Here is a 12,826-nt window from a genome sequence, read left to right as displayed (position 1 = left end):
CTTTACATGTATGACATGTAACATAATTTCAGAAGCAGTACATGATATGCTAAAATACAGAATAGTTGCTCTGGAATTAGATCGATAACTATAAACTGAACTTACTGGAAAGACATTCTGTAAATGTATATTATAAATGATTATTACTTTCTTCAAGGTAAGAGTCAGTATACTGAAGGTATTTCATAACTGTAAGGAACTTCTGAACTACACTTTATCTGCATAAGTAGGAATGTTTTCCAATGAACACTAGGCTTATAATGCCTGGGAAACGAAACAAGTGGGATAAGTAGTACTGAAACCTGACTTTTTATTGGTTGACAAATAAGTGGTGAAAAGGGAAATAGGATTTTATAAGCATGTGCTTAAAATTCATTTTTGTACATTTATGTTGCTAAATTCTATCTCAAAATGATTACCAGTACTTAAAGAATTCCAGTGTTTATTGTATCAACACCAAACCATGTAACAAATGCTTTGACAGGTTTTCGAAGTGTAGAGTTGTCACTCTTGAAAGGTTTTGATACATACATAAGCCAATAAGTTACACATCCTGTTATTGGCATAAACATTTTTTGTGATGCTAAGTATAGTGCGATTACTTTGAATTTTTCAAGAAAATGCTTTAGTGCACATAATCTGATACATCAGACATCCTGTTCTCAGAGCAGGGTCCAAGTTTGCTATAGTTTTTGCATGTGCTTTCTTGCTTTCAAGTGTATTGTATTAAAGTGTGGTCATGTAAACAGCCTACTATACAAGTGCCAATTTATTGCTTTATGTTCAGTGGTGTTCTACTTTAGCTGTTAAAATCAAGTAAACACAGAAAACAAATGTAAAGTGTTTAGAAGCTCAAGCTCTTAAGAGAAGTACTTTGAAACTTTGTGACTAAAGAGAATGAAAAAAGGGCACAGCTGCTTATTTCTAATTTTACAACTTGATGATAATTTTTTTGATGATGTTGGTAGTCCAAAAATAGTAGTCGTTTTTATTTGAAATATAAAATTTAGAATTAAATGTTCTTGAGCAAAATAATACAATGCCCTAAAACTACTAAAACTAAAATTTACATGATATTACAATTTTGAATTATAACCTATGTTTTGATGCCACGTTTAACAATATAAATTGATAAATAAGTTTAAGTAAATAGTCATTTAATTCTATTTAAAAAAATAGGTCATGAGGTGCACTTTGACCCATCCAAATCCAGTAGGTTAACCCATTTCGTCACTGTATTAATAAGGGAAAGATAACTCTTTAACAGTCAGTTAATGGATTTCTATAAATTAGGCTTGGAAGTCCCAAAGACATTTAAACTTTTGAGTTAATATTGAATGCTGTTTCATTGCAGTGATTATTTTTAGGGCAGTCTACTATATAAAGACAAAAGTCATCCATCCATCATTTTGATATTTTGGCTGTTACTGTACTGTAGATATAGTAACTGATGAGATGAAAATGTACGTTTAATGTAATCGTATAGTTTTTATTATCATATTGTTTATTACCCCAGTAAACACTGTCATACTTAAACTTGCAGATTGCCATTGAAACAATTCAATGACAATTTTCCTAAACATATTGATAAATAAATATAAAATGTGCAGTCAACAGATTAATCTCTTTTGATCAGAGAATATATGCAGTATGTAGGTCTAATGAGGCCATTTACAACAGCTTTTGGTTATTCAATGCATTATTTCAATAAAGAGAAGTGCAGTGCATTTGTTTTCAAGCAAAGGAGAATAATTGTAGGCAAAAACGTTTGAGTTCTAATGTAATGCATACATCCAACACAGTGGAGAGCTGAGGTTTACTAAATAGCCACAGGGATTTTTTCTGCTGGTCTCCACTGATTTTTGTTGTTTTACTGAGTGCAAGAAAAGCCAACTACAGAAATGAGTGTTTTTTTTACAGTTGTCATTTTTGTAAGAAGTGTCAAAGGAAGATAAATCAGTATGTTTAACATTGTACAATAAAATCATGCAGGTAAATAACATATGTATGTAAATATAAACTGAAAACAAGAAGTATAGACATACAAGTTTCTCTCTCTATACATTTTTCAATTCATGCCCCTATCTTTAAAATATTTCATTCAATTAACAGATAGGGGGAGTCACATTTTTTTCTTAACATTTCTTCACAAAATGAAACATTATTGTTCTTAAAAGTTTTTTTTTTCACAATTTGACCACTCATCACAAATGAAGAGTGATGGATTGATGTGAAATTTTAGGAATTGCAAAAAATGAAACATTTTATTATTATATTCTCTTGAAAATGTACACTTTAATATAGAATTTTTTGTTCTATGTTTGTATTACCTGAACAGTTAATGTGTGTGGCACACACATTTATCTAATATATAGGTTAAAATATATTTATGAAATAAGGGTTCATTGATTATTATATTAACAAGAGTTATTTCATTTTAAAATTATTGAATTAGAAAATTTTTCAGTGAAATATAATTTAAAGTGTGGTTTTGGTGTATTGTTTTCCAAAAAGTTAAACTGATTAATCTATTTAAATATCATTGCTTCTGGAATTGCATTTTGAGATAGCTTAGTAAAAGCCAAGAGATTTATTCACTGTACATTTTGCCATAACTTTTGTTGAAATTAGTGTATTATGCTTTGTGATTTAGAGGATATTTTTATAAAAAATCCTGTAGGTTAAGTACTTGGTCACAGCAAAACTTTAAGTGGGTGTGAAGTGCTCAAATACTGAACTGTAATATCTTTACTTGCAGATCCTGAATGTGGAACACATGACCAAGACACATGGAATGATAATGATAGTATCAATGAATATTTGAACTTGGAAAAGGTAATTATACTTATGGCATTCAGGAAATTTTTCAGTTTTAATTCCGGCAAAATTAGGATTAGAAAATATGGTGATACTTGTTCCCTCAACTTTAGCTTTTTTATTCATAATTTTATTTTGGTAAAAATTGTACTCCCCCCCCCGAAAAATTTCCTGTATGCCTATGATTGCAGACATGATTAGATTGTCTGTCTAATTTGTGCAATGATAATAATTTTCTTTTAAATTCCTTGTCTCCAAAATGTAGTCAACAGAAATTAACATACATATTTAAAATTAGTTTGAAAATGATAATCAGAACACACCATGCATTAATACATTGGTGACCACTGCTATGTCTAGATTGTTAATAGTGTGGGTTGTTCATTTTACTAGACTGTACAGTGTATACCTTAAATTAAGTATTGCAAGCTTCATCATGTTAATTTTTTCCATACTTAACATTTATTTTCCAATACTATTTTAAATGTACTCGATTTTCCATTAAACTGTTTGAAATAAGGGAATGAAAGAAACTTGTAGTTATGCACAAAAATCATTAAATCACAAAATTTAGTGAAACAAAAACTGTTACTGAAGCATATGAAAAAATGAAACAAGGTATCAGATATAGAGAATGATGTATATCACAATTTTAATGTGCAGTATATATCTGAAAATGAAGTAATTCACTCTTTAACTTCTTTTATAAATATTCATCAATCTGCACAGATACAGAGAATATAAGTTATCTGGATTCACATCAGCAAATATAACTCAAAGTATGGATTCTATGATACAGTTACAATTAAGAAAATTAGTATTAATCAAACCTTTATAAGCAATGAGGTTTTATATTTGCCAGCTGTCAATACATCTTAAGTGTGAATTTCTGGATGTGTATAAAAAAAGTAAGCTGTCACACATTCGTAATCATCTAATTTAACCCTTTGATGACAGGTCATGGGTCAAAGGCCATGTCATTGAATTTGCTAACTTGCATTCAAAATTTATTGAACTACTATTTTATGAATTTGTATCAATAAGTTTGGAATCATATTGTGGATTATAATTCAAACTTTAATATTATATATAAATTAATTTCTTAATTTAAAAGTAAATATTAAAATAACACACCTAAATATAGATTTTAGTGAGTTACGTGGTATGTTGAGTGCATCACTATTTAAAATTAGGCGTTTGTGATGTCAAAATACCAAGTCTATTGTTTTGTAAAAACTAAGAACTCAAATTATCATTATTAACAAGCTAGAATATAAAATAAGAACCTCGTAACTTTTTTATTTTGCTGAGATATGGCTTATGTACTGAATCAAACATTTTTGTAAATGGTCTCATATATACATATTTCAATATATGAGTAACCAGTTGACAGCTTAGAATGCCCCCTAGTGGTTTTCTCAACCATTTTAATCTGTGAAAGATTACCACGTTCTTTCGAACTAAGATTTCATGAAGGTAGGTTGTGTCTGTAGTCTACTCAGTTTCATAATTTTTTAAATCTGAATATAGCTTAGTTACCAAGCTTAATAAATTATAATAGAATTCTGAGGTATCAGTACTGTTATTTAGGATTTTGTAGTTATTAAGTTGTATAAATAAAACCTAAAAAACTTGTTTGATATCTTCCACATGTGAAATTTAAAAAGGCTTAGCAACCTATGTCCAGTAGGAACCGAGTTCAAAGGTCATAGCTACTTTGCTTTACTTTTAGATTTATTGTTCTATATTTTAAGAAAAGTAAGTTTAATTTATTTCTAAACAGTAATGATGTGTGTGTGTGTACACGTGTATAATGTAAATAATTGAAATGTAACTGTATATTACAAAATAGTAATCCATTATAATACAGTTGTGGCAGGGAAGACCAAAGGTCAGTTTTATATTATTGGATATGTGATGAGTGTGTGTGCACTATGTTCATACAAGTCATGTAATGTCAGCTTGGCATGACTGGAAGGCCAATATAATATAATATATATATATATATATATATGGAGCTATGAGATGTAAGCTACTAAGACTAAACATTTGTATTTTTGTGTTATAATAATTAGTCATTGTAGCATGAAAAAAGCATAACTTGTATTCATTTCCTAATTTTTTATGACGGTTAGGATGTTGGTCAAATTTACAGACTCCACATACTTAGGGTATAGACAATAACATAAAATATAAAGTCTTGCTGAAAAGAAACATTTGAAATCTATTTAGGAGGTTTTAGAGATTACACAAGTAATATTTGAGATTTTTGTGATGAAGAATAGTTTTTTAAACCATAACATGAAATAACTATGCACTCAGACTAGGTTAAGAAGAAGACTCAATATTTTTACAAACAAATCTTTAGTAAAAAGATCTGATTTTTTTAGTACAAAAGAAACTTGCAATCTTTACTAAACTATACCAAATATTGTGTATTGTATCAAAAGTTGTGTTGCAAATACTTGACATGCAAATGTGTGGACGAGCTCATGTATTATATTGAGCCGATTTGAGAAAGGTTAAATGCTTGGTAAGGAACGTTTTCATTGCAGATTTCAAGCAAGCAGGTACCAGGTAAATCATTCTGTTCTTTCTTATAAAAAGTAGATATCTGCCATTATGCACCATTACAAATCAACATTCTGATGAACTACTAGTTTAAATTTTCAGTTCAGTACAAAAGTTCTTGAAATACCTGAGCATTTTTTATTGTAACAAAATCATTTAACAGTTTCACTACAAATATCTTTTCTTGTAAAAAGATGCACTTACACTTTTCCTCTCATAAGTTTACCCAAGATGCATTTTTAAAGGTTGACTTATGGTGCCTTAGCAAATATCTGTGGTGATACGCTACTATATTAGAATATGAAAATTATTCTTATAAGGAGCTGTTAATGCTTTGATTACATAGGATAAAGTGTATTTATTCGTATGTAACACTATGTAACAAAATTTTTACTTTTTTTTGTTCCTGGGCAAAAAATGTTATTTCCCAATTGCTTATGCCTAAAGGAAATGGAAAAGACCTATTTTTCTTTTCAAACTTTGCTTTTGTGGCCTGGGTAATGAAATTTTTAAATTTACCCATTTTCCAGAATATTCCAGGTAGATTCAGTGCTGAGTAGCTGATAGAGAATTTTCTTGAACTTAAAAGAATTTTCAAGAACTTTCTAGAATGTTGTAGAACTTACAAAAATTTTCTAGAATATTGTAGAAATTGCATGTCACAAGTCAAAGGAAGTGTCATTGACATGTCTCAAGCTTCTTCACTCGTCAAGATGGTCTCTGCTTCTGTCACAATGTATCTAGTCTGTGTGAGGTAATTGGAATTGCCTGTAACTCAAACGAGTGGCGCCTCTTTATTGATAGCTCATCCAAAAGCCTCAAAGCTGTGCTGCTCCATAACAGGAATAAGTATTCATCTCTTCCCCTGGCTCATTCAGTGGACCTCAAAGAGAAATACAACAGCATCAAGAAGACCTCAATAGAAACCTTGAAGTATGATGAGTATGGCTGGGAGGTTATTGGAGAATTCAAAATTGTGGCATTCCTGATGGTCTCCAAGGAGACTTTACCAAATTTCCCTGTTATCTTTGCCTTTGGTACAGCAGGTACACCACAGTGCACTACAACAGGAAGCACTGGCCACAATGGACCATGTTCTCTGTGGGGAGGCACAATGTCAAGTGTGAGCCACTAGTGGACCTCCAGAAAGTGTTGTTCCCACCATTGCACGTAAAATTGGGTCTTATGAAACAATTTGTCACAGCTCTTGGTAAGGAGTCTTCAGTCTTCAAGTACCTTCGAGACTTCTTCCCTAAGTTGTCTGATGCAAAGATCGAAGCTGGCGTCTTCGTTGGACCACAAATAAAGAATATCCTGGAGTGCATAGAATTCCCCAAGAAGCTCAGTAGGAAGGAAAAAAAAGCTTGAAGCAGTTTCGTTACAGTGGTTCAGGGCTTCTTGGGCAATCACAAGGCCGAAAATTATGTGGAACTGGTTAAGGCTCTGGTGAAGAACTATGGCAAAGTGGGCTGCAGGATATCCCTGAAAATCCATATCCTTGATGCTCATCTTGATAAATTCAAGAACATGGGAGCATATTCAGAGGAGCAAGGCAAGCACTTGCACTAAGATATACTGGACTTTGAACATTGCTACCAAGGATCATGTAACGAAAACATGATGGGAAACTATATTTGTGGGCTGATACATGAAAGTGATTTACATTACAGTCACAAATCTTGAAAAACTACTCACTTCTAAACAATTTTGTTTATTTTTGTATAACTTTAATATAAATACATGTAAATCTTGATTCATATGTAGTTTAATTCAGATTTTATGTAAATGAAAATGTGCATATTTGTCTGTTTTTACATATAAAATAGGCTAATTTCTAAATTTCATTATCCAGGTCACAAAAGCAAAGTATGAAGAGAATAATGGCCATTTTCTGTACTGTTACAACATAAGCAGTTAAGAAATAACATTCTATCCAGGAACAAAATTTGTGTTACATAGTGTAATTAATGAGCATCCCAACATCTGTATGTACAACTTTGTTTTATTTCTTTAATTTAACTTTGCAGTATTACATGCACCTGAATTCATTACTAATCAGTAGTTAGATTTAAATATATATTAATATTAATGTAGATACAAGCAAACTTGAAATGTTACTGTGCATACTAATACATATTTCTTATTTTGCAGTGAAAATTTGTGCATCTTTCACATAAATATAGTTTGTTATATATAAATCTTGTGAACATTATTTTCTGAAAGTGTTGATGATAAAACAAAAGTACAGTTATAATATAAGTCATTACATTCAGATTAGATTTTATTTAACATTAAAATCATATTTGGTTCATAATTTTAGAGATTTTGTTATGTGAGATTATTCCAGCTGATATGTTAGTTTACTATTGTTAAAATATTTTCTCTCAGCCAGTGAGCTTGAAATGTATTTTTCAGTGGTAGAAAGTAATTTGGCATATATATCAACTATTTTAAGATCTAGTCAGAGAAACATAAATGTATCTTCATCTTCAAATTCAGATGATTTAAATTTAACAGTTACTGTGTACAAGGAGACTGTTCTACCCTGGGTATTTTTATGGGTCAAGTAAAATTGCAAGTAACTTTTAATCAGTATTTGTGTGAATTCACACACTTTTTAAGAAAGTAAAAATTTAGATTAGGTTTATTTGTGAAAAGAGATTATCAACAGAAGAGGTATTTAAACAGACATATAAATATTTTTTTTTTGTATAGTTTTGCAATATGTGTTTAAATATATATATATATGTTTTGTTTTAAACCTGACTATTATACTCAAAGTAGAATCTTTGTCAATGTCAAAACGATAGTTAGGCTTATTAATTACCATTCTGTTGTGTTTTTTTTTCAGTGGACGATATTATTACAAGTGAAAATTTCATTTCTTGTACTTTTCATTATAGCAAATGTTCTTCTATGTACTAATGTTGCAATTTGAATTTCCTCCAAAATTACTATAGTCAACCATTTATTGTTATTATTTTGAATAGTAGAAATCCTGTTGATGGTAAGTACTATTGAAATATCTGTTGCAAACTTGTTAACTCAAAAGACTGACATTGTTGTGAATGGATCACTTAAAAAAATTCTGGAATAAGACAGTGTTTCATTTAATACAGTCTTCAGTAGAAGTTTAGTTTGAAGTAAGTTTGTATAAAAACAAATAAAGTTTGAGATGTATTTTCAAGTAAGAAACAAAATATTTCATAAAATGTTGTTGGTTTCTTTGCATTCTTATAGAGTGAACCAGAAATCACAATAAAGGAAGCTTTGCCATCCCCAGTTCTCTCTTCTTCAAATGAACATGAAGGTAAACAGCAGAATTTTTTACTTACTTCGTAGTGAGATTTTTAAGAAGTTTGGTACAAACAGCAAGAATTTTAATTCCTGAGATGAACTGAATAAAAATGTCACAGTAGTGCTTCAACCACTTTCATTCATATAAACATGTTAGCTTTATAGCTGGGCCATTGACTTGAGTGACTTATCATCTCTGAGCATCAGTTACATCAATTAATGCCACGTAAAATATTTGATTAATCAAAATTACAATTAAATCAATTAATGCCAAAAAATAATTAAAGTAATGTTTCTGATTATCACTGTTTATAGCGATTGAAATATTGCTCTTATGATTATTCATTATTATTATTGGTTGATTCAAATTTGTTAAGCTTAATTGACTAGTGTCATGACTCACAAAAATAAATGAGTAAATGAAGTTAGACTTTTTGATTTGATATTTTTAATTATTTCAACTATCTATCCATCCATCCAAATAACCAAAATATTGCCATTATGTTTGTAGTGAACCACAAAGCTTTATGTTAGGGTATATGTGCTCCAATTATAGTAGGTATTAAAACTTAATTGCTTTTAGAATTGTGACTTATTATTCATTCAAGTTTGTTCAGCTCTGGGCCAGCATTACATGTTTATTTTGGGAGGATGATGTCTCATGATTCAAGGGTCTCTGGTTCAATTTTCCTTGTCATCAAACTTGTTTGTCCTCTCAGCCATGAGAGTGTTGTATTGGTTTATTTGATTTCAAGTTGTAGTAATAGCACTCAGGTTGTTTGCCACTGTTCCTCATTTTGACTATCTACAAGAGAGAAAACATTTGTCTGGTAGCACCTATCACCAACCAACCTTTAAGCTATTTTAGTGTTAAATAAATAATAAATTTCCATTTTTTTTGTGTTTTTGACCTATGATTTGGTAACTGTGTTCTTTAATGTCAAATGTGTTTAAAATCTGTGTTTATATTATAGTTTATAATTTGCATAACTTTATTTTCTAATGTTAAATATACTGTAAATTTATTTTTCCTTCACTGTGTATTTGCTATGTTTGTAGCACTACATTTTTACCTTTCTAAATTTGTGTTCCACTAAAAATTTTGATGCTTGTTGGTATATCTGGAACTTATAACATTCTGAAAATGGGGCTAATTGCAAATTAGTATTCTTTATTCACTTTGTCCAATCATATTTTATCCATATTATGAATTACATATGTAAATGAACTAATAAATGTTTTCAGTGAATGATAACAAGATCATTAAATTAATGCTTGCAAATTTTAATTGGTTAATGTGACAAAGCAAAAACATGACATAAAATATACTTTTACATTGTACTTAATATTATATAGAATAATATAAAACATACTTCATTATCAGTTATATGTATGAATATGTAATTGTAATATTGCCTTCATGAGGCCAAGTGAAAAATGTTATTTTGTAGTATCCCCACTGACTCTTAAAAAAATATATAAATTTTTGTCTATTTTCATGTATCTTAAGACAGTTGGTATGGGTATTATAACTTTTATTACAATAAAGTAGAGAACAACATTTTGACCTTCTTAGGTCATTTTCAGATGAACATTCAAGTTTGTATTCTGTCATTATAATGTTAATTTTTGCTTAAAAAACCCCAGTAGGTAACGTATTGTATGTTGCTTCCCAGTGTTTTTGTACAACTTTCACGTTTTCCCAAGACACAAAATTTAAAACTTACAGCATACCCAGTTGATAGGAACTATACCAGTATCTTTTTTACAGTAGATTATAAGTCTCAAACATTGCTATCAAATTCTTTAATGTAATTCAAAACATACATGATCTATATACTACTTATAAATACAGTAATACATAGCTCTTTATTTTTAGAAATGTTTCTTCCCCTTAACATCATGCTTAAGTAATGAGTTTTCTCATTCAGAGAAATAGCTTAATGTGTAAGACACCTCATGCACCCATGTGATCAATGATCAAGTGTTCTCTTGTTATTTTCAAAATTCTTGCAAATAGTTAATTTTTTTGCAAATTTTCATAAATATCTATCTTGTGTATATGAGTTCAGTTGCAACATTTTTTTTAAAAAGCAAGTTAAGTGCACACAGTGTTGCACAGATAGCGTATTATCTGAAATAACTTGTTTATAGAATGTTTGGAAAAGTAAGGGCTATTTTAATTTAGGATAACATAAACTCATTGTGTAGCTTTGTGCTACAATCACAATTATTTATTGGAAGTAAGTATGCTATAAGAAGGAATAAAACAACATATATTTTCTAAAGGAACATATGAAACCACAACAACAAATAAACTGGAAGTAATGTAAATTTTGATTTGATAGAATGCATGAAAAGCATTCTTTACTTTAATAATGGTGTACTGTGCAGTGTAGCAATGTTTAATAATAAAAAATAACAAAAAAAACTGAAAAAATAAAAATCCTACCTTCCTACTCTTTTTCCTTTTTTCCTGTAATGTTGCCATGAACATAAATGAGTATTTGATGTTAGATGAGAACATCAAGGTTATTGATGAGTGAAAATTGCCCATGTAAGGTGCAACACAATTTAAGGAAAGCTATTATGTGAACAGAGGTAAGTACATATGAGAAATACATTTTCGGTGTTGGGAAAGTGTTACCATTTATTATTTTTCTGATGTGTAATCAGTGTTTCCATAATTTAAAAAATATGTTTCTCTTCTGAGGATACTTAGATATATTCAGACAACATTTTATAATAAGCTAATAATCTATTTTAAAAGATTGTTGAAAAACATGACAGGTTTTGCCACAGGTCTATATGAGGTGTCATTTAACTGAGTACATCTTTTCTTGTTGGAAAGGAAATTAGTTTTTAAAAGTATGTTGAAGAATAAATAACATTTTACAAACAATACTGATGTCCGTGGAATAAGTAAAGTCAGGAAGTATCACAGATTTTTAGATTGAGTACTTACTATAAATATTTCTTCAAATGTCACAAACATTTATTGATTATTTCACAGTTAATACTAGCTGTTTGGCTATTTAATGATATGTAAGTGTAATAGTAATATGTTTTAAAAAACATTATTACTATTATCAGTGACAGCAAAACATATTTTAAGTATATGATTACCAGTTTATTTAATTTATGTAAATCACTAGGGAATTACTATATATTTAGAAAACAAAATGGCAGCTACAGAGTTGAGATTATTTTAAAAATAAAATTGTGCTAAAAGCTTTGGCTTTTTTATTTTTAACTATCTCGTGTGTGAATAATGGATTTTTTTAATTCAGTGTAATTTGATCATTGAACCCAAAAAAATGAAACTATTAGAAAATTCCACTAATTGTCCCACTCTAATCATCTTATCATCATTCAGTCTAAAGTTAAGTCTGAAGAAATAGCTGTTTCTATAAATATATTCTGGGAACATGGCATTTTTAAATAAATTAATAAAAGATAGTCAAGAAACAGGTATTTGAAGCAGAGGAATAAATTACAGCACTCTGAACCATCATATTTTTTTCTGTATGTGCAAAGCTTACTTGATCAGAAATATTTGCATATAATTCAAATTTATAATTTGATTTTAATTTGGAAATTCTTACCAATGTGTTTAAATACTATGCAATTTTTATTGCTGTGTATTAATTGGTTAACTTTTTTTCTAAGAAAACATTTTTTTTGTTTATATATATGTGTGTGCATGCATTTACAAAGAAAAATTATTATTTTTGCTTGGTTTTAATTAAGCCAGAGAATAGGGATTATATTAATGTTTGTTATTTTTTGCAGCTCCAACAGAAGCAGATTGTTTGGAACCAAAGGAGAGAAAACACGGTAACATCTTAATGTACATTTCTCTGATAAAATAAGAGCAGTCTCATCTAAGAAGCATTTTTAGCTTGCCCATTTGTATGCTTTGTTTTTATAAAAGAGTTTATCTCAGTTATTAACATAAATAAATAATAATTGGTCAGTCAAAATCGGGAATTTTGTATTACGTAAACCCACCTGTGAAAAACTGTAAACCTTTTTTTCTTGTGGACTAATTCTAACTCTGTCAACAACCATTTAACTTTTGATTTTCAATGTCACCTTACCCAAATCTTGCCACTCTTTGACTTCATATGTGACCTATTGG

General features: G+C 29.5%; 1 protein-coding gene across 1 annotated transcript in view; it reads left to right on the top strand.

Moving 5' to 3' along the window:
* The window catches only part of LOC143258599 (uncharacterized), a 71,774-nt gene that overhangs the window by 30,639 nt on the left and 28,309 nt on the right, over window positions 1–12,826 (top strand). The window contains exons 6-8 of the mRNA XM_076517795.1: window positions 2,759–2,835; window positions 8,629–8,698; window positions 12,478–12,522. Of these exons, the coding sequence (XP_076373910.1) occupies window positions 2,759–2,835; window positions 8,629–8,698; window positions 12,478–12,522 (192 nt within the window). The remainder of the gene's footprint in view (window positions 1–2,758; window positions 2,836–8,628; window positions 8,699–12,477; window positions 12,523–12,826) is intronic.

The sequence above is a fragment of the Tachypleus tridentatus genome, chromosome 8 (assembly GCF_004210375.1).
Source record: "Tachypleus tridentatus isolate NWPU-2018 chromosome 8, ASM421037v1, whole genome shotgun sequence".
NCBI lineage: Eukaryota > Metazoa > Arthropoda > Merostomata > Xiphosura > Limulidae > Tachypleus > Tachypleus tridentatus.
Note: the sequence above shows the minus strand (reverse complement) of the source record. Positions and strands in the feature narration are given on the sequence as shown.